Source organism: Rhinopithecus bieti, unplaced genomic scaffold (genome assembly GCF_001698545.2).
Source record: "Rhinopithecus bieti isolate Rb0 unplaced genomic scaffold, ASM169854v2 scaffold_15197, whole genome shotgun sequence".
NCBI classification, from domain to species: Eukaryota; Metazoa; Chordata; class Mammalia; order Primates; family Cercopithecidae; genus Rhinopithecus; species Rhinopithecus bieti.
The window spans coordinates 743,607-770,353 of NW_016808366.1; the positions used below are offsets into that span (position 1 = coordinate 743,607).

The 26,747-nt window shown below is 50.1% G+C and overlaps 1 protein-coding gene across 3 annotated transcripts in view; it reads right to left on the reverse strand.

Annotated features, from left to right (window-relative positions):
• The window catches only part of LOC108538483 (fer-1-like protein 4), a 45,340-nt gene that overhangs the window by 13,082 nt on the left and 5,511 nt on the right, over positions 1 to 26,747 (reverse strand). For 2 of the 3 annotated variants that reach the window (XM_017886586.1, XM_017886588.1), the window contains exons 10-31: positions 26,642 to 26,704; positions 26,477 to 26,561; positions 26,058 to 26,217; positions 25,760 to 25,943; positions 25,486 to 25,672; positions 24,514 to 24,875; positions 24,054 to 24,162; positions 23,689 to 23,860; positions 23,484 to 23,604; positions 22,933 to 23,033; positions 19,572 to 19,659; positions 19,382 to 19,498; positions 7,229 to 7,381; positions 6,049 to 6,202; positions 5,795 to 5,919; positions 5,236 to 5,370; positions 4,947 to 5,120; positions 4,403 to 4,519; positions 4,147 to 4,308; positions 1,537 to 1,735; positions 1,335 to 1,393; positions 1,115 to 1,246 (exon numbers count right to left, since the gene is read on the reverse strand). In XM_017886586.1, the coding sequence (XP_017742075.1) occupies positions 1,115 to 1,246; positions 1,335 to 1,393; positions 1,537 to 1,735; positions 4,147 to 4,308; positions 4,403 to 4,519; positions 4,947 to 5,120; positions 5,236 to 5,370; positions 5,795 to 5,919; positions 6,049 to 6,202; positions 7,229 to 7,381; positions 19,382 to 19,498; positions 19,572 to 19,659; positions 22,933 to 23,033; positions 23,484 to 23,604; positions 23,689 to 23,860; positions 24,054 to 24,162; positions 24,514 to 24,875; positions 25,486 to 25,672; positions 25,760 to 25,943; positions 26,058 to 26,217; positions 26,477 to 26,561; positions 26,642 to 26,704 (3,159 nt within the window). The remainder of the gene's footprint in view (positions 1 to 1,114; positions 1,247 to 1,334; positions 1,394 to 1,536; positions 1,736 to 4,146; positions 4,309 to 4,402; positions 4,520 to 4,946; positions 5,121 to 5,235; positions 5,371 to 5,794; positions 5,920 to 6,048; positions 6,203 to 7,228; positions 7,382 to 19,381; positions 19,499 to 19,571; positions 19,660 to 22,932; positions 23,034 to 23,483; positions 23,605 to 23,688; positions 23,861 to 24,053; positions 24,163 to 24,513; positions 24,876 to 25,485; positions 25,673 to 25,759; positions 25,944 to 26,057; positions 26,218 to 26,476; positions 26,562 to 26,641; positions 26,705 to 26,747) is intronic. The other variant, XM_017886587.1, reaches the window with a different exon arrangement.

The following is a 26,747-nucleotide window of genomic DNA, read 5'->3' on the forward strand; positions in this document are numbered from 1 at the left end:
CACTGGATTTTAAATACTTAGTACAAAAAACAAGAATGTAAAATATCTCAGAAATTTTATGATTACTTGTTGAAATGATTTTTTTTTCTTTGAGACAGAGTCTTTGTCACCCAGGCTGGAGCACAATCTTGGCTCACTGTAACCTCCACCTCCCAGGTTCAAGCGATTCTCCTGCCTCAGCTTCCAGAGTAGCTGGGATTACAGGTGCACACCACCAGGCCCGGCTAATTTTCGTATTTTTAGTAGAGACGGGGTTTCACCATGTTGGCCAGGCTGGTCTCGAACTCCTGACCTCAAGTGATCTGCCCGCCTCAGCCTCCCAGAGTGCTGGGATTACAGGTGTGAGCCACAGTGCCCAGCTTTGAAATATTTTGAATATATTACTAAAATTAATTTCACCTGTTTCCTTTTACTTTTTTGTTTAAGTCTCGCTCCGTCGCCCAGGCTGGAGTGTGGTGGCCCAATCTCAGCTCACTGCAAGCTCCGCCTCCCGGGTCCGCGCCATTCTCCTGCCTCAGCCTCCTGAGTAGCTGGGACTACAGGCGCCCGCCACCTCGCCCGGCTAATATTTTTTGTATTTTTAGTAGAGACAGGGCTTTACCATGTTGGCCAGGATGGTCTCAATCTCCTGATCTCATGACCCACCCGCCTCGGCCTTCCAAAGTGCTGGGATTACAGGCGTGAGCCACCGCGCCCGGCCTCTTTTACTTTTTTTAATGTGGCTACTACAGAAGTTAAAATTACGTATGTGGCTCGTATTATCTCTGTTGGACAACACAGCTCTAGATAATGGAGTTAATAATCCCCAGCTTCTCGAATTGTGAAGAAAAGAGGACTGTAATGAAGAGCTCTGAAAAACTGTAGAGCTCCACCTTCAATGAGATCATTCTTGTTTTTTGTTTGTTTTTTTGAGACGGAGTCTTGTCACCCAGGCTGTTGTGCAGTGGCATGATCTCAGCTCACTGGAGCCTCTGCCTCCGGGTTCAAGCGATTCTCCCGCCTCAGCCTCCTGAGTAGCTGGAACTACAGGTGCGCACTGCCATGCCTAGCTAAGATATCATTCTTTTTACCATTTACACCCCAGCCCCTCCCTGGGACCCTTCTCTGCCCCTACCTGCCCCTGGAGCTCCTGCAGCGACGCGTAGTACTTGGACCACCAGTCCAGCTCTTCCGGATCTGGAATGTCCTCCTCCAGTCCAGGGCCTTGATTCAGGAGGCCTCCTAGTGGGAGCTTCTTCAGAGGAGGCTGAGGAAGAACAGACTTTGTCCCTCTAACCCAGCACCATCCTAAGTACTGCTATCCCCTTCCCCATCTATCTCCTCTACCCCATCACCTTCAGGAGCTGTCTGGATATACCCACTTCAGCCAAGAAAGGATCCAGGGACTTCTGTCCTGGGAGGGGGAAAATGGCAGCATGAGGAGACTGGGTAAATAGAAGTCAGATTCCACACCCCATTGGAGGGCCCTCTGGAGCCATGTCCGCCAGGAATCAGAGGAGCTTTTGTCTGGTGGTCCTGAAGGAGAAGGTTCCTAACCTTGAGGTCCCTTGGGCATCATATCCCTTGTCTCTTCCATCTCTCCTTCCTCCTCAGGAGGATCCTCATGACCCCGAAATATAAATCGCAGCATGTGGGGGACAATGTGGGAACCCACAAGGACTGTACGGCCAAAGGCCCGGCGCTCAATCACCAGGATGCTGAGTGGGGGCTGCAGGTAAGGCTGCTCCGGCAAGTCCTGGGGGTGGAAGAGAGGAACTGTGTCTTTGAAGACCTGGGGAAGAGGGAAAGGCAGCCACAGAGACAGGTAGGGAAAAAATACATCTAAACCTGCATTCTAAGCCCAGCTCTGCCATAGTCTCACTATGTAATCTCTGGTAAACCACTGCCTTCTCACCTTGTTTCCCAGCTAAAAAAGGGACACAGGCTGGGTGCAGTGGCTCATGCCTATAATCCCAGCACTTGGGGAGGCCAAGGAGGGTGGATCACAAGTTCAGAAGTTCGAGACCAGCCTGGCCAATGTGGTGAAACCCCGTCTCTACTAAAAATACAAAAATTAGACAGGCGTGGTGGCAGGCACCTGTAATCCCAGCTACTTGGGAGACTGAGGCAGGAGAATTGTTTGAAACCAGAAGGCGGAGGTTGCAGTGAGCCAAGATCACACCACTGCACTGCAGTCTAGGCAACAAGAGCCAAAAAAAAAAAAAAAAAAGGGACACAATACTGGATGCAAAAGACTATTGTAACTATCAAATGACATAATACAAACGTAAGTATTTTCGAGCCTACAAAGTGCTGTCAGAAGCTGGGCATGGTGGCTCACGCCTGTAACCCCAGCACTTTGGGAGGCTAAGGAAGGCAGACTGCTTGAGCTCAGGAGTTCGAGACCAGTCTGGGCAACATGGCAAGACACCATCTGTACCAAAAATACAAAAATATAGTGGGGCATGGTGGTGCACACCTGTGGTCCCAGATACTCAGGAGGTTGAGGTGAGAGGATCACTTGAGCCCAGGGGGCGGAGGTTGCAGTGAGCCAAGATTGTGCCACTGCACTCCAGCCTTGGTGACAGAGCAAAAGACCCATATATATATATATACACACACACACACACGCACATATATATTTTTTGGCTGGGCATGGTGGCTGACACCTGTAATCCCAGCACTTTGGGAGGTCAAGGCAGGCAGATCACTTGAGGTCAGGGGTTCGAGACCAGCCTGGCCAAGATGATGAAACCCTGTCTCTACTAAAAATACAAAAAAAATTAGCTGTGTGTGGTAATGGGTGCCTGTAATCCCAGCTACTTGGGAGGCTGAGGCAGCTTGAACCTGGGAGGCACAGGTTGCAGTGAGCTGAGATCGCACCACTCCAGCCTAGGCGGCAGAGTGAGACTCTGTCTTAAAATATATATTATGGTTTATTTTATTTTATGGTTAAAGGCCATTTTATGGTTAAAGGCCACATATATATGGAATTCCGTATCTATCAATGGATCCTAAGGGAAACAATTTTACTACTGTATTGATGGGTTTATTTTATGTATTTGTAGATATATACATATATACACATATATGTGACAATTTTAGCACAAAAGAGAGAGGAAGAATAGAGCTATATCACAGAAAAGTTTGTATATTTTACTGGAATTAAATTAGTATTAATCTGAAGTAGACTGTGAAATAGTAGTATGCATATTGTAATCCCTAGAGCAACTACTAAGTAAAAATCAACAAATTAAAATAGCACACTAATATCAAAATATAACAAACATCTATTTAACACAAAAGAAAGCAGTAAAAGAGAAACAATAAATACACAAGACATAGAAAACAAAGAGCAAAATGGCAGATGTAAATTCAACCAATAATATCAATCATAGCATCAAATGTGATCATATTAAATACCAATCAAAAGACAGAGATTGTCAATTGGATTAAAAAAAGAGATGCAACTCCAAGCTGTCTAAGAGATACTTTTTAGATTCAAAGACACATAAAGGATGAAGTATAGGAAAAAATGTATCATGCAAATAGTAACCAGAGAGCTGGAGTAGTTTACCACCAGAGAAAACAGACTTTAGTACAAAAAATATTACCAGAGACAAAGAGATATTTTATAATGGTAAAAAGGTTGATTCATCTAGAAGATATAACAGTTATAAACATATATGCACCTAACAACAGAGCCTCAAAGTACAAAAACAAAAAAGTAATAGAATTGAAGAGAGAAATACACAATTCATTAGTAATAGTTGGAGATTTCAATACCCTATTCTCAATAATGGATAGACAGAAACTAATCAAGGAGGCTTGTTCAAGAGGTCTGAATAACAGTAACGCCTAGAGAACACCACAAGTCCATGAATTAATCCAGGAATCAGCAAACTGCAGCCCATAGACAGAGTCTGGCCTGCTGTCAGTTTTTGTAAATATTCATTTACAATTATCTATGGCTGTTTTCATGCTCCAATGGCAGAGTTGAGTAGTTGCAGCAGACTGGATGGCCCTCAAAGCCTAAAATATTTACTATTTGGGCCATTATAGAGAGTTGGCTGACCCTTGGATCATCTAAGATAACCAGCTAGAAAATCACCATCCACTGCCCTCTTTCATTATTCTGCCCCCTTGTCCCCTAGCCCATGGCCTCACCACTGTCAGATGCCTGACAAGCTCAGTGAAATTGGGGCTCTCACGGTAGCTGGCCAGGACCTCAGACTCCACACGTTGCCCAGCCACCTCCAGTACAACCTGGGGCTGCTCCACCTCAAACAGATGCACACGACCAAGGCCCCTAAGACCCCAGAACAGCACCTGGGATCAGGATGTGGTAGATTCAGGGGTCTGCACCAGACAAACGGCAACCCAGATGTGGGGGAACAAGGGGGCTTTGAGTGCCTGGTGCTACCTCAACACGGAACTCCCTGAGCACTGGGCACACATTGGGTGGAAGGGACAGGCGTCCAGAGTGGGGCTCGACCAGGGGTGCCAGATCCTGGGGCTCCACATCACTGGGCACTGAGGGCTGTAGGAGAGAAACAGTCAGACGGCAAAGAGGAATCAGGCCAAAGGAGGAAAAGCCTAGGTGTGGGGAGGGGATATGGAGAGGTGCTGGTGAAGTATAAATGCTCGGGAACCAACCAAGGTTGAATTGGTGGAAGGGAGGGGGTCTCGGGAAGCAGCTTCGTGCAGGAAGGGAGCAGGGTGTCTGAGGCATGCAGGATGGCCCAACAAGGTGAACCTAGCACATGAATACTTGCAACGTTCCTTGGGGTCAAGCGGTCCAATGAGGTGACCTCGGGACAAACCTACAGTCCGTGTTCTCTGGGGATAAGAGACCTGGAGGCTGGTCCTGGGATACACTCATGTTTTATATTCGCTGGGGCTGGATGGCCTGATAGACTAACAAGTTGGGCTGACAGCCTGTGCTAGCCATGCCAGGGCATACTGACCTCAAGTCGGCCACTGTAGTCCAGTTCAATGAGTTCAAAGACAGCAATGAGCTCTCCGGCTGCCCGGGGTCCCTTCCTCAGGGGGAAGAACTGAAGCTCTGGGCGTTGGTATGGGTCCTCCATCAGCTTTACCCTCGGGGCAGCCAGTGCCCTGCCCAGGAATACAGGGGGGCCCTAGGGGGATCAGGGCAGTGAAGACAAAGGGGAAGAGGCTCAGGAGCCAGGGAAGGTAGGCATCAAGGGGGAAACTCCTGGCCGGGAACCCAGGGAGGGCCCAGGCCACACTCACAAACTTATTGTGGTCAAAGACATTGATGATCACTAACGGAGGCTCCTTCTGCAGGTGCTCCCTCCTCCCGTCCACGATCAACTGCTCAAATACCAGGAGTTCATCCCACAGAGGGCTCAGCGTCTGCTCCAGGACCTTGGGGGCCATACAGAGAAGCGGGTAGCAGCAGATATCAGGAGAAGGCTCCCAACACACATGCCATGTGAGCACCTCTGCTCTGAAGGAATACTTCAAGTAAATGCTAGTCACAAGAAGAGTGAGATGTGAGAAGATGAAAGCATCTTCAGATGGTGTTGCAGCCAGCCCCTCCTAGCCCTGCCTACCCATTGCAATTGGCTGCCCTCAGAGTCCAGGCCTAAAGTCAACCCCAGAAAACGACTCCTCACTGCTGAGACCTCCAGTTCTACATCACCTGCTAAGTTAGGGCCATCTAGTACCCCATCCTGATACCCTGCTCTGCAAACCCAGGGTGGGAACAGAGGGGCCTTGGGGGAAAGCTCAGACCCACCCTAACTTGTCTCCTGGGTCCCTTCCACCCACATGTCATCCCAGCCCTCACCCGTGTGGTCTGGCACTGGGTAGAGATGAGGACTCGAGCAAAGGGGTCCGAGAGGCCACTGTCGTCTGCTGCCAGCACACCTCGGGCCTGGTACAAGTGAGCCCGGAGTTGAAAGTAGCTAAAGTCTGGGGTGAGGGGCAAGGAAGGTGTCATGTTTGCTCAGGGGAACCACTGAAGTCCCCTGACTGAGCCCCACACCTTGGGCAGAGATCGAGGTGGGCCTTATACCTGCCCTGCCCACCCTCTGCACTCACCGTCCCGGTGTAGGCTGGAGGGCAGCCCGACCAAGGGCTCAGGCAGCAAATCCGGGGGCAACTCAGAGGTGCAGGCCTTGGCTTGCTTGCCCAGGCCGAGCCACAGGAAGAGCTCCAGCTTGGCACAGACGTCACCAGGGGCTGCCCTGGGTGCCTGCACGTGAAGAAGGCATGTCAGGGCCCCAGTGCCTCCTCTCATGACCCCAGCTAGACCTAGCAATCCTGCTTCCCCAGGGCACACCTCCACTGCACATCACTACACCATGCCAAACTCCCAGTCCACTCCCTACCTGCCCAGCCTTGCCCTCTTTCTGCCCTCCACCCTACGCCATGACCCTCGCGCTCTTACTCCCTACACGTCTTGCCCTAACACTGCCACTTCCTGTACCCCACACCCCACACCCCCTAACTACACTCTGAGCTCTGCTCTCCCACCTTTGTCCCCTCTACCTTCCACACATTTACATTCCCCATCCCCAACCCCAAAGGTCACAGCTTCTCCCTGCTAGGGACCCTTTTCGGTATCTTTTCCAGGGACACCTCATTTAGAAATCTTTGGCCCGCAAACCAGCTATACTTTTTTTTTTTTTTTTTTTTTTTAAGATGGAGTCTCACTCTGTTGTCAGGCTGGAGTGCAATGGCATGATCTCTGCTCACTGCAACCTCTACCTCCTGTGTTCAAGCGATTCTCCTGCCTCAGCCTCCCTAGTAGCTGGAATGACAGGTATACACCACCACGCCCACCTAATTTTTGTATTTTTACTAGAGATGGAGTTTCACCATGTTGGCCGGGCTGGTCTCCAACTCCTGACCTCAGGTGATCCGCCTGCCTCAGCCTCCCAAAGTGCTGGGACTACAGGCATGAGCCACTACCCCCGGCCAGACCAGCCACATTTGTAAGGGGTGAGACACACTCTCCGGTTTTTAGTATGCTGCCTATCTCTCAGGGCCTAGTCAGCAAAATGGCCTGTGCAGTCCCAGAGTTGGGAAGATTTGGGGTTTATCTGATTTCAAAGCTGCCCCAGGAAAAGGCACAATCTCTTTCTGGTGTTTTGGACAATTGGAAAGCGTTCAGGGGCCCCTAGTTGGGAAGCACAGGCCTCTACCCAAGGCCTATCCTACCCCTGCCCTGTAAGCTCCACTCCACTTCTCCTGGCCCCTCACCCGCAAGCCCCCTCACCGTGAGCATTAGACTCTGGATCTTCCCACAGTCCCGACCCCGTTCCTCCTCGACCACAGAGAACAGCACATCCTGGGCAGGGATTCGGGCCCAGGCCACGCGGCGCCGCCCGCTGAACATCCAGACCAGCACATCGGGGAGGGGTGGCTGGGGCTGTGGGTGGAGAACTGGTCACGGAGGTGGATCAGGAGCCGACCCCTCCTGCTCTCACAGCTTGAACTGAATGGACCAAATGGCCACTCCAGCTCTGATCTCCCCAAGACAGGGTCTCACTCTGTCGCCCAGGCATGAGTGCAGTGACACGATCACGGCTCACGGCAGCTTGACCACCCAGCCTCAAGCATCCCTCCCACCTCAGCCTCTCAAGCAGCTGGGACTACAGGCACATGCCACCATCCCTGGCTATTTTTTTTATTTTTTGTAGAGATGGGGTTTGGCCATGTTGCCCAGGCTCGTCTCAAACTCCTGGGCTTAAGAGATCCTCCTGCCTTGGCCTCCCGAAGTGCTGAGATTACAGGCGTGAGCTACCACACTTAGCTTTTTTTTTTTTTAATTGTGGAAAACTACTTATAAAATTGACCATCATCCTAAGCATTTTTAAATGTACCATTCAGGGGCATGAAATATATTCACATTATTATGGAACCATCCCCATCATTCATCCCCACAACGTTTTTCATGTTGCAGAACAGAAACTCTGCCCATTAAATCATACTTCTCCGTTCCCCACTCTCCATCCCAGCCCCTGGCAGCTGCCATTCTTCTTTCTGTGTTTGGATTTGACTATAACAAGTCCTCACATGAGTGGAATCATACAGTGCGTGCCCCTGTGCCTGGCCCAGTTCACTAGGCATAATGTCCTCAAGGCTCGTGCACATGGTAGCTGGTGCCAACCTTGTCTCTTCACCTTTCCCTCCTCCCCAGTCTAATCTTCCCCGATGTGCAAGTGTGCACATGTGGTGCCCATCACATCAGCCAAATACCTGGGCTGGTGACACTCTTCTCCTCCAACATCCAATCACCCAGTCCTGGCAGTTTCCCTCTTCTCTCCCTTCCTCCCTGCCCTACTTCAAGACCATCTGCTTTTTTTTTTTTTTTTTTCTGTAGCCCAGGCTAGAGTGCAGTGGCAGTCATGGCTTACTGCAGGCTCAACATCCTGGGCCCAAGTGATCCTCCCACCTCAGCCTCCCAAATCGCTGGCACTACAGGCACACATCACCATGCCTGGAGATGTTTTCATTTTTAAATTTTTTGTAGAGATAGGGTCACACTATGTTGTCCAGGCTGGTCTCAAACTCCTGGACTTAAGCAATCCTCCCGCCTCAGCCTCCCAAAGTGGTGAGATTATAGGTGCGAGCCACCAAGCCCACCTGAGAGACCATCCACTATTGGCTAGACAATTGTGACAGGCTCCTAAGCAGTCTTCCTGCCTTGAGTCCTCCCTTCCTACCCACTCTGCCATGGCTGGCTGACTGACTGCTCACCATCCTCTGGGTATCAGCTGCAATGTTGTCTTTGCAGAGAAGACTTGCCTGACCACCTTACCCAAGCAGGTTCTCCTCCACCCCGTCAGCCTCTGTAACCTCTTTCTTACCAATTCCTGTAGATCATAATTATTTTTCATATTCATTTACAGATGTATAGTCTGTCTCCCTAGAACATAAGACTCAAAAGGGCAAGGAATATAGCAGGGGCTGACCCCCAGGGCCTAATACAAAGCCTGGCACACAGGAGGACTTGAGATATAATTGAGAGGCCAGGCGTGGTGGCTGAGGACAGGCATAGTGGCTCATGCCTGTAGTTTTAGCACTTTGGGAGGCTGCGGCAGGCAGATCACGAGGTCAGGAGACCGAGACCATCCTGGCTAACATGGTGAAACCCTGTCTCTACTAAAAATACAAAAGATTAGCTGGGCATGGTGGCGGATCATGTCACTGCACTCCAGCCTGGGCAACAGAGCGAGACTCCGGCTCAAAAAAAAAAAAAAAAAAAAAAAAACCACTGGGACTGATCAAATGAGGCACCTAAAATTTGTATACTGCAGATTCAGGCATGGTTTCCATAAAGGAACAACACCGAGAGGGTTGTCCTCTTGGGACAACACCCAAGAGGGTGCCCATCGCAGCATCCAGTTCATCTTAAGATTTTCAACAATTGGCTGGGTGCGGTGGCTCACGCCTGTAATCCCAGCACTTTGGGAGGCTGAGGCAGGCGGATCACCTGAGGTCAGGAGTTCAAGAACAGCCTGGCCAGCATGGTGAAACCCTGTCTCTACTAAAAATACAAAAATTAGCTGGGCATGGTGGTACGTGCCTATAAATCCCAGCTACTCAGGAGGCTGAGGCAGGAGAATCACTCGAACCTGGGAAGCGGACGTTCGAGTGAGCCGAGATCGCACCACTACACTCCAGCCTGGGCAAAAGAGCAAGACTCTGTCAGAAAAAAAAAAAAAGAATTTCAACAATGAGTCATGCAAAAAATGTTCTGGTTTATTAAAAATACAAAAAGAAAATTTTAAACCCATTTCCTGTTGGCCTTGAGAATACTCTTGTCTGCAATCCTAATGTAACATCATATATACTTCTGCTACATTAGGATTAGAGACAAGCTCTGTTTAGAAATAACTCCAAGTAAGGTTTTTATATTTTATTTTCATATTGAAAATCAGTCATATTTGCTTCTGCCTCAAAGAGCAAGTTTATGTAAAATTAAATAAGTGCTGGCAGTGAGCTGCATTTTTTTCTCTAAACGGGAAATGGGTTTCTTTTTTTTTTTTTTTAGATGGAATCTTACTGTCACCCAGGCTGGAGGAATGCAGTTGCACAATCTCAGCTCACTGAAACCTCTACTTCCCATGTTCAAGCGATTCTCTGGCCTGGGCTTCCTGAATAGCTGGGATTACAGACATATACCACCACACCCAGCTTTTTGTGTTTTTAATAGACTGGGGGTTTCACCTCGTTGGCCAGGCTGGTCTTCAATTCCTGACCTCAAGTGACTTGCCTGCCTTGGCCTCCCAAAGTGCTGGGATTACAGGTGTGAGCCACCGCACTAAGACATTTTTTTGAAGTCTGAAGGGCCCTGAGTTGGAATAAAGCAATACTCTGCCTTTGTGAGCTCTGACACCGTAAGCATCGTTTTTCTGTTTTGCTTTTTTTGTTTCTTTGTTTTTGCTTTTGTTTTTGAGACAGAATCTCCTTCTGTCACCCAGGCTGAAGTGCAGTGGCGCGATCTCAGGCTCACTGCAACCTCCACCTTCCGGGTTCAAGCGATTCTCCTGCCTTAGCTTCCAGAGTAGCTGGAACTGCAGGTGCTGGCCACCACACCTGGCTATTTTTTTATATTTTAGTAGAGATGGGGTTTCACCATGCTGGCCAGCCTGATCTCGAACTCCTGACCTCAGGTGATTCCACCCACCTCGGCTTTCCAAAGTGCTGGGATTATAGGCGTGAGCCACTGTGCTGGCCAATATATTATATTAAAGAAAGTATCTTGGCCGGGCGCGGTGGCTCAAGCCTGTAATCCCAGCACTTATGGAGGCCGAGATGGGCGGATCACGAGGTCAGGAGATCCAGACCATCCTGGATCTGAAAGTAGTATTCTAGATCTTGATAGGGATTTGGGTTACACAGATACATATATTTGCCAAAATTCAGCAAATATGTAGCTAAGATTTGTACACTTGGTCAGACATGGTGACTCATGCCTGTAATCCCAGCACTTTGGGAGGCCGAGGTGGCCAGATCGTGTGAGTCTAAGAGTTCAAGACCAGCCAGGCCAACATGGCAAAATACATCTCTACTAAAAATACAAAAATTAGCAGGCATGGTGGCCCATGCCTGTACTCCCAGCTACTCAGGAGGCTGAGGCAGAAGAATTACTTGAGCTTGGGGGCAGAAGTTGCAGTGAGCTAAGGTCTTGCCACCGCACTCTAGCCTAAGTGACAGAGTGAGACTCTGTCTTAAAAATATATATGTATTTGTACACTTCATTGTATGTAAATTGTACATCAGAGGAAAACACTGTAATTTTTTTTTTTTAATCAGTAGAGAGCCGGGCGTGGTGGCTCTCGCTTATAATCCCAGCACTTTGGGAGGCCGAGGCAGGTGGATCACAAGGTCAGGAGTTTGAGACAAGCCTGGCCAACACAGTGAAACCCCGTCTCTACTAAAATACTAAAATTAGCTGGGCATGGCGGCAGGCACCTGTAATCCCAGCTACTCGGGAAGCTGAGGCAGGAGAATCTCTTGAACCCAGGAGGCAGAGGTTGCAGTGAGCCGAGATTGCACCACTGCACTTCAGCCTGGGCGACACAGTGAGACTCCATCTCAAAAAAAAAAAAAAAAAAAATCAGTGCACTATTAGTTGGATGTAGAAACACTCACTCCTGGCCTGGCACAGTGGCTCACATCTGTAATCCAAGTACTTTGGGAGGCCGAGGCGGGTGGATCACCTGAGGTCAGGAGTTTGAGACCAACCTGACCAATATGGTGAAACCCCATTACTACTAAAAATACAAAAATTAGCCAGATGTGGTGGCACATGACTGTAATCCCAGGTACTCATGAAACTGAGGCAGGAGAATCACTTGAACCTGGGAGGCAGAGGTTGCAGTGAGCCAAGATTGCACCACCACACTCCAACCTGGGCGACAGAGCAAGACTGTGTCTTGACAACAACAAAAAGACTTACACCCTAACAACAAAAATAATCTAAATAAATTATAAAATTATGCACACACACACGTGGGGGTATATATACACATACATATATATACACACACACTTATGTATACACACATATATACACATACATATATACACACACACACATACATATATATATATATAATTTTTTGGATACAGGATTTCTATCTTTCACCCAGGCTGGAGTGCAGCGGCACGATTATGGCTTACTGCAGCCTCAAACCCTGAGGCCCAAGCAATCCTCCCTCCTCAGCCTCCCAAATAGCTGGGACTACAGGTGCTTGACACCACGCCTTGTTAGTTTTATTTTTTTGTAGAGATGGGGGTCTCCCTATGTTGCCCAGACTAAAAATCGCATTTTAAAAAACACATCAGAGAAGTGGGGATTCAAAGAAACCTGTACCAACTAAACTCCAGAAAATGACGAGTTCTTCATAGTCAAGGAGAGACCTCCAGCTGCTACTCCCACTTCTGGCAGAACAGCAGTAGTAAAAAGGAACATCAGAAATGGGGACAAGGAGAAACTCCCCACTTTAAAGAGACTTTTAATGACTATGTGTGAGGTAGCATGCCAGATGAGAATCCCAGGGACCACAGCCACAAAGTATGTCTTTCTATACCTTCCAACTCTTTTCTATGGATCTTCACCTAGAGCTAAGGAGCGGTATGTAGAAACCTGGGAACAGGGAAGGAGAGCTGAGATCTTTCTGAGGTATGTAAGGTTTCTTGAAAGTGCAGAGTAGGCCAGGCACGGTGGCTCACGCCTCTAACCCCAGCACTTTGGGAGGCTGAGGCAGGTGGATCTCTTGAGATCAGGAGTTCGAGACCAGCCTGACCAACATGGTGAAACTCCATCTCTAGTAAAAAAAAAAAAAAAAAAAAAGCCAGGCATAGTGGCACATGCCTGTTATCCCAGCTGCTTGGGAGGCTGAGGCAGAAGAATTGCTTGAACCCAGGAAGTGGAGGTTGCAGTGAGCTGAGATCATGACATTCCACTCTAGCCTGGGCAACAAGAGCAAAATTCCGTCTCAAACAAAAGTGCAAAGTAACCACCCTAAGAAGGAGGTGGTAGGGAAGAGAATTAAAAAACCCAGAAGTGGCCCTCTGGGATTTCATCTTTTGAAGGCTGAGGGTGAGGTAGAAGTGCTGAGAGAAACCTCTTCCACTAGGCTTTCAGCTATCAGATGCTACAGGATCAGCTAGAGAGCCAAGAGGACCCCTCTGATGCATTCTAGACTTTTACAATGTAAGGTGGGGACCCCCCAAAGGTCAGGGGAGGAAAAGCAGGACTAACAAGGTGCAGAGGAAAGGAAGCGGACTCAAAAAGCATAGAGAATGCCCCAGCAACCCAAAAACCTGGTTGGTGGTTTGTAAGGCAGGGAGAGCTTACCCAGGGTTGGAGAACTGGCAGTTTGGGTGTGAAAGAGAAACAGATTTCTGGAATCTTGCCAGTTCTCAATCCTAAACCTGGATGAAAGGACAATCTTGATCCTTCAAAAAACATTTGAAGCCCAAAGTGAACTGAACCAAACCAAATTCACAACTCAGCCCATTTCAAATACAAAGCATAATGACTCGGTCCTCACTCTAGAGAGTGAGGCCTAGTGTAACAAAAGAAACGCCATTTCCTGGACATATATATTATTTTAGTCACTAATGTTCTTTTATACAAAAATCCAGGCATATGATAAAAAAAATTACGGGACAGAGTTAAAGCAAAAAGCCGGGCGTGGTGGCTCACACCTGTAATTCCAGCACTTTGGGAGGCTGAAGTGGGCGGATCACTAGGTCAGGAGATCGAGACCATCCTGGCTAACACGGTGAAACCCCATCTCTACTAAAAATACAAAAAAATTAGCCAGGCGCCTGTAGTCCCAGCTACTCGGGAGGCTGAGGCAGGAGAATGGCTCGAACCCTGGAGGTGGAGCTTGCAGTGAGCAGAGATCGCGCCACTGCACTCCAGCCTGGGCGACAGAGAGAGACTCCGTCTCAAAAAAAAAAACTCATGGTCAAGAGGAAATAATGAATAGAAGCAGACACATAGATAACCCAGATGTTGGAATAATTAGACAACAATTATTAAAATAACTATGACAGAAATCTAAATGATCTAGTGAGAAAGTACACAAGAATTAAAAGATGGGTGATTTCAGCAAACAGTTGAAAACTGGAACCAAATGAAAATAGAAATTTTAAATACATCAGGGCAAACAGTTCTACAATAGTTGGAGTCTTCAGCATATACCACTTACAACAGCAGATGGAACATCTACACAGAATATTATTCAGGAAATAAACTTAAAACAACACTAACCAACTATACCTAGAAGACACATACAAAATACTCCATCATAACAGCAGAATACACATTCTTCTCAAGCACCCATGGAACATTCTTCAGGATAGATCATATGTTAAATCACAAAACAGTAAATTTAAAAAGACGAGGCTGGCCGGGTGTCGTGGCTCGCACCTGTAATCAGGCAGAGGTGCGGGGAGCTGAGATTGTGCCACTGCACTCCAGCCTGGTGACAGAGAGAGACTGCATCATGCACGCGCACACGCGCGCACACACACACACACACACACACACACACACACACCAATATCTAAAATCAGAGATGAAAGGGAGGACATTACTAGCAACCTTACAGAAATAAAAAGGATTATAAGACAATACCATGAACAAGTACAAAATAGCAAATTAGATTATCTAAAATGAAGTTATAAAATTTGACTCAGCAGTCAAGAAGTATCTAAAATGAAGTTATAAAATTTGACTCGGCAGTCAAAAACTTCCCAAAAAAAGTCCAAGACCGGATGCCTTCACTGGTGAATTCTACCAAACATTTGAAGATTTATGCCAATCCTTTTCAAACTCTTCCAAAAAATAGAAGAGTGAGGAACACTTCCTAACTCCTTCTATGAAGCCAGCTTTACCTTGATATCATAGATTTAAAAATCACAAGAAAAGACATCAAATCATTACATGCTGGGCGTGGTGACGCATGCCTGTAATCCCAGCACTTTGGGAGGCAGAGGCAGGGAGGATCCCTTGAGCCCCGGGAGTTTGCAACCAGCCTGGGCAACACAGGAAGACCCCATCTCTACTTTTTAAGTATTTTTTTTAAATCAAAAGAAAATTACAAAACAATATCCCTTATAAATACACAGATGCAAAAGTCTTGAACCAAATCCAACGACATATTAAAAAAATGGATATACACCATCGTTAAAAGGAATTCGTCTCATGAATGCAAGGATAATTCAACCTAAGGAAAATCAGTGTAATACACCACAGTAACAGAACAAAAAAGAAAAAAAAAACACATGCTCATCTTAATAGATGCAGAAAAAACGTTTGATAAAATGTAACACTCTTTCACAATAAAAACACTCACAAAACTAGGAATAGAAGAGAACTTCCTCAACCTGAAGAAGGGCATTTATGAAAAACACTGCTAACATCAAACTTAAAAGTTAAAGAATGAAAGCTTTCCCCTTAGAATCAGAAACAAAGCAAGTGAAAATTACAACTTTGGCTAGGTGTGGTGGCTCACACCTGTAATCCCAGCACTTTGGGATGCTGAGGCAGGAGAATCACTTGAACCCAGGAGGCAGAATAAAATTCCAATTTCAGAGAAACTATGTATCTTGTAGCTGCCATTGTGAGCTTGACAGCTTGCAGCAAGACTCCACCTCCAATTTTCTAAGATAGAGTCTCTCTGTCACCCAGGCTGGAGTGCAGTGCTATAATCTGAGACCTGTCCTGAGACCAAAAAGTTTGAGAACCACTGCCATAGAAAAGCACCAGGACGTGTACAAAAATGGTCTTGGAAGCACTGCTTCTTTTTTTTTGAGACGGAGTCTCGCTCTGTCGCCCAGGCTGGAGTGCAGTGGCCGGATCTCAGTTCACTGCAAGCTCCGCCTCCTGGGTTTACGCCATTCCCCTGCCTCAGCCTCCCGAGTAGCTGGGACTACAGGCGCCCCCCACCCCACCCGGCTAGTTTTTTTTTTTTTTTTTTTTTTTTGTATTTTTTTAGTAGAGACGGGGTTTCACCGTGTTAGCCAGGATGGGCTCAATCTCCTGACCTCGTGATCCGCCCCTCTCGGCCTCCCAAAGTGCTGTGATTACAGGCTTGAGCCACCGCGCCCGGCCTAGAAGCACTGTTTCTAATCACCACCCATTGGGAACATCTCACATACCCATCAACAGCACAATGGATCAGTACATTAGAGTATATTTATTTTATTTTTATTTATTTATTATTTTTATTTATTTACTTTTTTGAGACAGTCTCCCACTCTTGCCCAGGCTGGAGTACAGTGGTGCCATCTCGGCTCACTGCAAGCTCCACCTCCCAGATTCACGCCATTCTCCTGCCTCAGCCTCCTGAGTAGCTGGGACTACTGGCACCTGCCACCATGCCCAGCTAATGTTTTGTATTTTTAGTAGAGATGGGGTTTCACCCTCTTAGCCAGGATGGTCTCGATCTCCTGACCTTGTGATCCACCCACTCAGCCTCCCAAAGTGCTGGGATTACAGGAGTGAGCCACTGCACCCAGCCTATTTTTATTTTGAGACAGAGTCTTGCTCCATCACCCAGGCTGGAGTGCAGTGGCCCAATCTCAGCTCTCTGCAGCCTCCACCTCTCAGGATCAAGCAATTCTCCCTGCCTCAGCCTCCTAAGTAGCTGGGATTACAGGTACCATGCCTGGCTAATTTTTGTATTTTTAGTAGAGATGGCATTTCGCCACGTTGGCCAGGTTGGTCTCCATCTCTTGACCTCGTGATCCTCCCGCCTCAGCCTCCCAAAGTGCTGGGATATAGGCATGAGCCACCACGCCGGGCCACATTGTAGTATACAATATGTCATATGGCAATGAAAATTGAAAAATTACAGCTACATGCAATGATATGGATAAATCTCATGCACATATTTAAAAAGCAAAATAACATAAAATATGAAAACAGCAACACAGAACTACATTATTTCAGAATGCACATTTATACCATGAAAAATTTTATTTGTATTTATTTTTGAGACAGGGTCTCATTCTGTCACCCAGGATGGAGTGCAGTGGCACAATCACAGTTCATTGTAGCTTAAACCTCCCAGGCTCAAGCAATCCTCCTACCTCAGCCTCCTGAGTAGTTGGGACTACAGGTGTGCGCCACCACGCCTGGCTAATTTTTTTTTGTTTTTTGAGGAGATGAGGCCTCACTGTTTTGCCCAGCTTGGTGTTAAACTCCTGGGCTCAGGTGATCCTCTCACTTTGGTGGATCCCACAGTGTTGGGATTACAGGCATCAGCCACTGTGTCTGGTCACAAAAAATTTTATTTGCCAGGCGCAGTGGCTCATGGCTGTTATCCCAGCACTTTGGGAGGCTGAGGTGGATCAGCTGAGGTCAGGAGTTCAAGACCAGCCTGGCCAACATGGCAAAACCCTGTCTCTACTAAAAACAGAAAAAAAAATTAGCCGGGTGTGGTGGCATGTTCCTGTAATCCCAGCTACTCAGGAAGCTGAGGTAGGAGAATTGCTTGAACCCAGGAGGCGAGTTCAAAGTAAAATTTTTTTATTTTTTTAAGACGGAGTCTCACTCTGTTGCCCAGGCTGGGATGCAGTGGCATGATCTTGCAACCTCTACCTCCCGGGTTCAAGCAACTCTCCTGCCTCAGCCTCCCAAGCAGCTGGGATTACAGGTGCACGCCACCACGCCCGGCTAATTTTTCTTTTTTTTTTTTTTGTAGAGACAGGATTTTGCCACATTGGCCAGGCTGGTTTGAACTCCTGACCTCAGATTAGGTGATCTGCCTGCCTTGGCCTCCCGAAGTGCTGGGATTATAGGCATGAGCCACTGCACCTGGACTCATAAAAAAATTTTAAATGTCAGATGACAAAAGGAGGCTTTCAATACAATTTTTTCTTTGAGACAGAGTCTCACTCTGTTGCCTAGGCTGGAATGCAGGGGTGCCAACTTAGCTCACTGTAACCTCGACTGCCTGAGCTCAAGCAACCCTCCCACCTCAGCCTCCGGAGTAGCTGGGACTCTAGGTGTGCACCACCACAGCCAGCTAATTTTTGTAGAGACAGTGTCTCACCTTGCTGCCCAAGCTGGTCTCAAACTCCTGCGCTCAAGTGATCCTCCTGCCTCAGCCTCCCAAAGTGCTACAATTATAGGATGAGCCACCACCCATAATTTAATTTATTTTTTTATTTTTATTTATTTATTTTTTTGAGATGGAGTCTCGCTCTGTCACCCGGGCTGGAGTGCAGTGGCGTGATCTCGGCTCACTGCAAGCTCTGCCTCCCGGGTTTACGCCATTCTCCTGCCTCAGCCTCCCCAGTAGCTGGGACTACAGGCGCCCGCCACCTCGCCCGGCTAGTTTTTTGTATTTTTTAGTAGAGATGGGGTTTCACCGTGTTAGCCAGGATGGTCTCGATCTCCTGACCTTGTGATCCGCCTGTCTCGGCCTCCCAAAGTGCTGGGATTACAGGCTTGAGCCACCGCGCCCGGCCACACCACCCATAATTTTAAAAGCAATTTTGCACCAACATTTAAGATAATGTTAAACATTCAGGGGCTCACACATGTAATCCCAGCACTTTGGGAGGCTGAGGTGGGCAGATTATGAGATCAGTTCGAGACCAGCCTGACCAACATAGTGAAACCCCATCTCTACTAAGAATAAAATAAATTAGCCGGACATGGTGGCAGGTGCCTGTAATCCCAGCTACTCAGGAGGCTGACGCAGGAGAATTGCTTGAACCCGGGAGGCAGAGGTTACAGTGAGGCAAGACCACGCCATTGCATTCCAGGCTGGGTGACAGAGTGAGACTCCTTAAAAACAAAAAAGTATCCCATCTCTTCGTCCAACGCTCTGTCTTCCAGCTGCCCAGGCTTCTCAGTTCTAGGCCTTTGTGCATGCTATTTTTTTGTTTCTCAATTGCCCAACTCCAATTTATCCTGTAAGGTCTGAGACTCCACTTCCTCACTGTTTGAGAACCTACTGGCCCAAGCGGTCTAAACATCCTATGCCTTTGGGAAGGACTGAGCTTCCGTCTTAAGCAGCTGCAGCATGGTGGACCAGTCACTTTCCATTTCTAACCCTCAGTTTCTGCTGTCAACTCCCTTCACCCTTCACACATGTCATATTTAGTGCTTCAGACAAGGCAGGTCATGCTCAAGACAGCCTATTCTCAAATCTTCATCTAAAGAGATCCTGAATGTTCCCTGGGTCTCTGCTGGATTCTAGAACTCTCGTCCTCACCCTTGGCTACTGCAAATGGATCTTGGTCCTATGCCCACAGCAATGAGTCCCAGCCCTGGCATCATTCCAAAGGAAAAATGTTATGTCACACTGGCCCAAGGCCTCTGGAATGGTCCATAAAACTCAGGGAAAAGTGTGTACATGGTAGGAAAGTGGGGTGGGCAAGGCATTACCTCCTCAGCCAGAAAGCGCAGTTTAGCCAGGAGCTTCTTGGCCAATGCCACCTTCTTTTGCACGTTGCCCCGTCTCAGGCCGCGTAGAAGTCGCAGTCCTTGTTTAGCCAAAAGGTTCTGGGAGGGCAAAAAGACAGCATGAGTGGAAGGCCCCAGATAGGCGCCCCTGAGTCCCTTTCCAAGGCCGTACCAGGCTGTGCACCAGGAGTTTCCCTCGGCATCGATCCAGGGTATTGGGCCGGGTCATCATCCTGCGCTCTGCACCGCGGCAAAACTGTCTGCAGTGAGCAGGGATGAGCACAGCAGACAGGAGTCAAAGGAAAGGAGAGGATGCTGACCTCTCACCCCCAGCCTCCCTCATAGTCCTCTCAGTCTTGTGCTCTGAAGAGGCACGCTTTCTCCTGCAAAGATGGCCTATCTCTATTTGGACCACTCCCAAATTCATCAAGGCCAGCCTTGCTCTTGAGCTCCAGAGCTCGCTAATATTTAACCATCTACTACCCTGGCTACCCCAGGTGTTGCCCATGGACCAACAGCATTGGTATCACCTGCAGGCTATTTAAAACTGCAGGACCTCAGCCCCACCCCAGGCCCTGCTGAATCAAAAGCTGCATTTATGCCCCAGGGGATGCCTAAACACATTGAAGCTTACAATGTGATGACGATGGTATGGTTTAGTCTCCACCAGGTTGCCTAACATACAGCTTGAACATTACATTCCCAAGCCAAATGCATAATTTCCAACAACCCCCCCACTGCAAAAAAACAAACAAAAAACAAAACAAAACAAAAAACCCTGTTTCACCTCAAACTTGAAAGTTCTGCTTTCATCCTTCACTGCTCTTTCTCTCATATTCCACATCAATTCATCAGCAAATTCTTTATGCTCTACCTTCAAAAAATATCCAGAATCTGGCCACATGCGGTGGCTCAGGCCTGTAATCCCAGCACTTAGGGAGGCCGAGACAGGTGGTGAATCACTCAAGGTCAGGAGTTCGAGACCACCCTGACCAACATGGTGAAACAACTGTGACTCCTGACACTGAAAGGTTGAGCATAGTGAGAACAGAAAAGTAACCACCTACAGCCTCCCACCTCACTGCCTCTCCTGATCAGGGTCCTTGGCTGAGTCCCTGCTTCCTCCCTACCTCTAAATGCTGGAGCGCTCCAGGTTCTCAGATTTATTTTTTCTATGCTCCCTTAATGCTGTTATCCAGCTCCATCTACATAATGACAGCTCCCAAATTGACATTTCCAGTTTAGAATTCTCCTCAGAACTCAACTCATATAGCTAACTGCCTACCACATATGTCCACTTACAATTCAATAAGAATCTCACAGTTAACACGTCTCAAACTGAGCTCCTACTATCTGCCTTCCCTCAGATCCTACCTCATCCCTGCTTCCATCAGACCTTCTCCTTTTGTTTTCCATTGAAAACATATTTTTTTTTCTTTTATCCAAAAAAAGATTTTGGCTTGCAGAAAAGATTTTGGCTTGCAGCCTTAGCCTCCTGGACTCAAACCATCCTCCCATCTCAGCCCCTGAGTAGCTGGGACTACAGGTGTGCACCACCACACCCAGCTAACTTTTGTATTTTCACAGAGACAATGTCTACCCATATTGTTCAGGTTGGTCTCAAACTCCTGGGCTCAATTCATCCTCCCATCTTGGCCTCCCAAAGTGCTGGAATTCCAGGTGTGAGCCACCACGCCCAGCCCACAAGCCAAAATCTTCGTAAGTCCTGAAGTATCACCCCCAATTCCAAATTTTCTCTTGAATCCATTCACAGCACTCCATCTCCACTGCAACCATCCCTAGATCAGTTCATCATCACCTGTCACCTGGATTATAACAGCCCCTTTAGTAATCTCTCTGCTTCCTCCCCTACTGATCCCTTTTAGAGATCTATGTGTTAGAGTGTATCTTTTTCCTTTTCAAAACATTCACTGCCCCCTCATCTCACTCAGGAGAAGCAGCCAAAGTCATTAAAATGGCTTGTGAGGCTCCCACAGGATCTGTCCCTCCCCCACGCTTCCCCCAGCCTCCTCCAGTCTCTTCTACTATGTCACACTGCCGCAATCACACTGATTCTGTGCTCCTCTTCAAACACTCCAGGCATACTGTCCCCTCCACCTGGAACACCATTACAGGCACGGCTTGCTCCTCTGTCTTCATGTCACCTTCACAGTGGCCTCCCCTCCACACCCTTTCTGAAATTGCAATACCTTATGCAAGCCAAAATGCTTCCTTGCTTCGTGTTCTTCCTTAACACTTATCCTACTTAGTATTTTTCTATCTGTTTACATGCTTATTTTACATGTCTCCACCCATCCCCAACCTCTACACCCAAACGTAAGCTTCAGGATGTTTTTTTTTTTAGAGTCAGGGTCCCATTCTGTCACCCAGGCTAGAGTGCAGTGGTGTAATCATGGTTCACTGCAGCCTTGAACTCCTGGGCTCAAGATCTTCCCACTTCAGCCTCCCCCAAGTAGCTGGGACTACAGCAGTGAGCCATTGTGCCTTGCCAACTTCAGGGATTTTTGTGGGCAGGAATGCTTTTTTCACTGACATTCCTATGCCTAAAACAGTGTCTGGCATAGTACGTGCCATAAATAGTTATCAAATAAAGTACCCTTTTGAGAAGAGGATCCGAAAATCACTTAAGTACCTGGAGCAGGTTATGGAATTCAGGGCAGTAGTGAAGGTCAAAAATGGAAGTAACTAGAACATGGTTTCTTGGGTTTTTTGTTTGTTTGTTTGTTTTGAGACAGAGTCTCACTCTGTTGCCTAGGCTGGAGTGCAGTGGCACGATCTTAGCTCACTGCAACCTCCACCTCCCAGATTCAAGTGATTCTCCTGCCTCAGCCTCTCAAGTAGCTGGGAGGAACCCACCATTATGCCCGGCTAATTTTGGTATTTTTCTCATAGAGATGGGGTTTCACCATGTTGGCCAGGCTGGTCTTGAACTCCTGACCTCAAATGATCTGCCCGCCTCAACCTCCAAAAGTGCTGGGATTATGGGTGTGAGCCACCACGCCCGGCCAAACATGTTTATGTGGTTACAGCAATGACCTGGTAACTAGGGACCAATCAATGATGATGGGAAGAAAATTGAGAATTACAGAGCTAATTCCTCCAGCGATGAAATTCAGATCACAGCTGCAGTCACTGGAGCAGGCAAGGAGGAGAGCAGATGGATGCAGAAGCCAGCAAGGAGGTGGACTGGGTGTGGGAAGGTGATTAGCAGGAACAAGTGTGGAAGAAAGGAGGCGAGGAGATTTGAAGAGACACGGAATGAGCCTCAAGAAGGGTGGGAAAGGGAACTCATGGAGATTGAAAACAGCTGAGGTGCCAGAGGATCGGGGGAAGCCTAACCCCCAATAATCTCATCAGCTCCCTGGATAGGAATAATTGTCTTCTCATTCTTCTGTAAGGTGCAGAGCAAACGCAGCTGCAAGCCACCCGTGGGTCCAGACAGCCACCAAGAGTCTCCCTTGCCCTGGAGTTGGCCCAAGTACAGGCAGCAACAGGGGTGGCTCTCAGCTTACCTGCTCCCAGCCACCAGCTCTTCCAGTACCTGCTTGAGCTGTGCACAGGCGCCAGGCCCCGGCCTGCGCTGCAGTCTCTCAACCTCCTGCAGCCCCTGGTCCTGCGCAACATGCAAGAGGGTCAGTCTTGAGAGTCCCTGACTCCGACCTCTTGTAGACCACACCCAACCCGAGGCCCCCACCCACTCGTGACCACACCTCTTGGCCTGCCCTTCTTTGGCTCCATCAGGTTGATGGCTCCATCTTTCTAGCCCCCTACTGGCTCCACCAAATGTGGGACCTCACCGGCAGTATCTCTCTCCATCTCCTTCATCCAGCCCCTTCCTGGGTCCAGCAATTCTGAATCTCTGTCCTCCCACAACTCCTGGCATCCTCAGTTCGCCCAGAAGCTGTGCTTTTTGGCCCTTGCCGCCCCTGGCCTTGCACCAGCAAGGTGCTAGCTCTCTAGTGCCTGCCCATTAGCCCCACTGCAGAGCTCCCTTCAAAGGCTGCGGTGTCCCAGGCATCCCTATGGCCCGGTCTCTCCCTGTGGGCACTGGCCTTGCCCTTACCAGCCTCTCGGCCACTTTGTGCACGCAGTTGCTGCTCTGCAGGCGCCAGGTGTGGTCCTCCCAGCGACTCCACACATGCAAGCATGGCTTGCGGTGACGGAGGGGCAAGCAGAAGTATGGCCTGGCAGGTGCAGAGGAGGCTTCGCGGCATTCTGGGCTCCTGGGGACCTCCCAAACCCCCCTTCCAGCCACTGGGAGCACTCACCCGCTGCCGTCCATGGGCTCAGGCCACTGAGCAGGGGTCCCCAGTTCCTCCTCCTCTTTCTCCTCCTCTGGCCTGGCTCCCAGCAGAGGCTGAGCCTCTGCCGACGCACCCTCAGTTCCCTCCCCGGCCCTGGACCCTCGGCCCAATTGCTCCTCCAGGCGACCTGCGCGACCTGCCCCGGAGCAGCAAGGGTCAGTGCGCGCCAGGCTGAGGGCCGGAACCCCCCCTCAACCAATTCTGCCTCAATAGAAGTCAGAACCCGCCCCTTACTGAAAGTCAACAGCCCCTTCCAGGATCCTAAGGTCTGAAATGAGAGTGTCCACCCTCAAACCCATGGCACTCAGGGGTTTGGCTAGGCCACACACCAATGGAGATCTCGAAGCTGATTGGCTGGGAGGCCACGGCAGGGTCGATCATGGTGGCCTCGAAGAGCACACCGAAAAGCAGGAAATCTTCACAGGGCGCCAGGACATTCTGCGGGAGGCCGTCAGGCTGGAGTCAGCGCCCACCCTCCCAGGGAGCAGACTGGACTATGCTTGGCCGCAATGCCCACAGAAAGAAGTGTGACCAAGGCTTGGAAGTCACTGCAGGTATCCTACTCCCTCTCTGTCCTCGCTGCCCCAGCATTGGCCCTGGGTATGCGTCCTCTCTCCCCCAACATGTGCGCATATACCAGAGCCCATGTGGGCACACACCTCACTCTTCGCCCAGGCACCCATCTGGGCACACACCTCACTCTTCGCCCAGGCACTCTTCGCCTGAGAGTGAATTCCACCTTCCAAAGCTGAGGTGACCCCGCCCCCTTTGCTACCCCCCAGCCCCCACCTCTGGCAGCGGCAGTAGCTCCTCCACCTCCACCTCCATGGCACTGGGAATCTCAGGCCCCTCGGCACCGGGGCTGGCGTCCACGTGCTGCGGAACCCCCTTTGGAGTCTGATCCCGCCTGGCTTTCTTTTTCTTCTTTCGGGTGAGCCGGGACAACCTGGACCCCTGCTGGGCCTGGGGAGGCTCAGGTTCAGCTCTCCCTTCCAACACCTGCACGGACACAGCCAGCAGAAGGCGGCCGCGGAACCAAATGCCTTGGCCAACGCCTTCGTTGAGACCTTGAAGACCATCCCGGAGCCCCGCGCCGGGGGGCGAGCCATAGAGGGGCACCCAGGCCGGGCCGAAAGTAGGGTTAAACCCCGCTGTGGGGAACAACAGCAGCGTGTTGGAGGGGAGCGCGGGGAATGCGAGTGCTGGTAAGTCTGTGCACCTCACCCTGATCTCCTCCAAGTATTAGGGGGTGAGGGCAGGGGAGGGGGGCTAAGCCGCTCTGAAAGGGAAGAAGTTGGGCAGCAGCTGCGGATGCGCCGCTGTGGAACACGACCTGGGGCGCCTCCAAACCAGCTCAGCGCCCCAAGGAGCTGGAAACTGCAGGAGCCGGAGCTCGGGGGACGCAGCCTGAACCCTGGGGGCGGGGGCGGGATTGGGGCGGAGCTACGGGCGATCCGCAAGGCCTGGGAGTCGCGGAAAGGAGTGGACATGCAGTGTCAGCGCGTGCACAGCTGTAGAAGAGTGGGACTGGGCTGGCTGGTTACTGGACAGGCGGCTGTGGTCAGAATTTTGCCAACAGAGCCAAACCTATGGTGGAGTTCACAGTCTGGGAGCGGCTTGAAGCCGTTTGTTTTGCTGGCGGACCAGCCTTCCTAGGCGCAGCGGGGTTGCGAGGATTGGGCTTGCTGTTGGGAATGGGCCATACAGCGCGATCGGACCGAGGCGAGTGAGGCCGGGTTTGCGGCGGCCAGAAGCACTCACCTGCTCGGCCCGGATGGGAGATCCGCCTCAGGTCCAGCACGTGCGTAGCGAGGGCCGCGTCGACCAGGGGCGCGTCGTCCCGCAGCTGCAGGCGGAGGCTGCGCGTCAGCGGCGGGAAGAGCTCCACGAAGCTCAGCTGCTCGTTCCACTCAGGCGCCGCCGCCTCAGCTCGCACCGACGTCTCGCCCTGAAGGTGGCGTTAAAGACGGGCGCAGGCAGGTCAGCGCGCAGTCGGGGCGGGAGCCGCGGCGCTGTGGGCCCGGGAGGGACTTACCTCCTGCCCCAGGAAAGACACCCGCACATAGGGCTCCACTAGGACGCGCTGGTCGTGCAGGGCGCGGGCCAGGCTGCCCAGCAGCCCCTGGCGCAGCGCGGAAAGCCCCTCCGCGCGGTACAGGCGCACGCGGAGCCGCGCCCACGGCCTCTCGGCTGGCACTCCGCGAGGCAGGAGCAGGTTCCTGGGGGAGGGGGCACCGAGCGGTGGGGAGAAACTGGGATCTCGGCCCCTCCCCTTATCCGCGCCCCACGGTCACCCCGGATCCATGTCCCCTCCCCACCTCACCCCGGCTCACTTCTCGATGTCCGAACAGTGCTCTGGGGCCGGGGGTAGCATGGGAGGGGGCAGGTCCCTGCGCGCCCTCACGGACAAGGTGACCTTAACGAAGCCCTTGGTCCCGGCGCGGGTGTCCCGGGGATCATGCAACGGAGCCCATCTTTGGTAGAATTGGCCATCTAAGGGAGAAGGGGCGAGCCAGGGGTAAGGGGCGACCAGCGGGACGCACAGGGTGGCCGTGAAGTTGTCATCGGAGTGACAGACAATGGCCGGAGATCCTCTGGCTCAGCAGGGGGGAGCGGAAGTGCCAAGAGTTCAGCCTCCGCCAGAGATGGCCCTCTCCGAAGTGAGTGTACAGGGGTCCATGCGGAGTCACCGCGGGATCAATCTCTGGGGCCCTTGTCCGTGCACAGTCTCAGTAAGGGGACGATTCCATACCTGGCTGGTCCAAGATGATGCCCAGGTCCATCCTGAAGGTGCCTATCCGGGTGGCCATAAACGGGAGGGTCTGCGAATGGAAAGCCTGGGGGGAAGGTGGGGTTAGTCCTGAGCTTTCCCATCCCCTCTTCTCTGAAGGACACTGGTCACCCCTACCCCGCTCACCGTGATCTCCAGCAGCAAGTCTTGGAGGTGAAGCCGTGTGTCATGAAATTCGAACAAGAAGTACTGAATTGAAGTGGGGATGAGAGGTTAAATGTGAAGGTTAGAT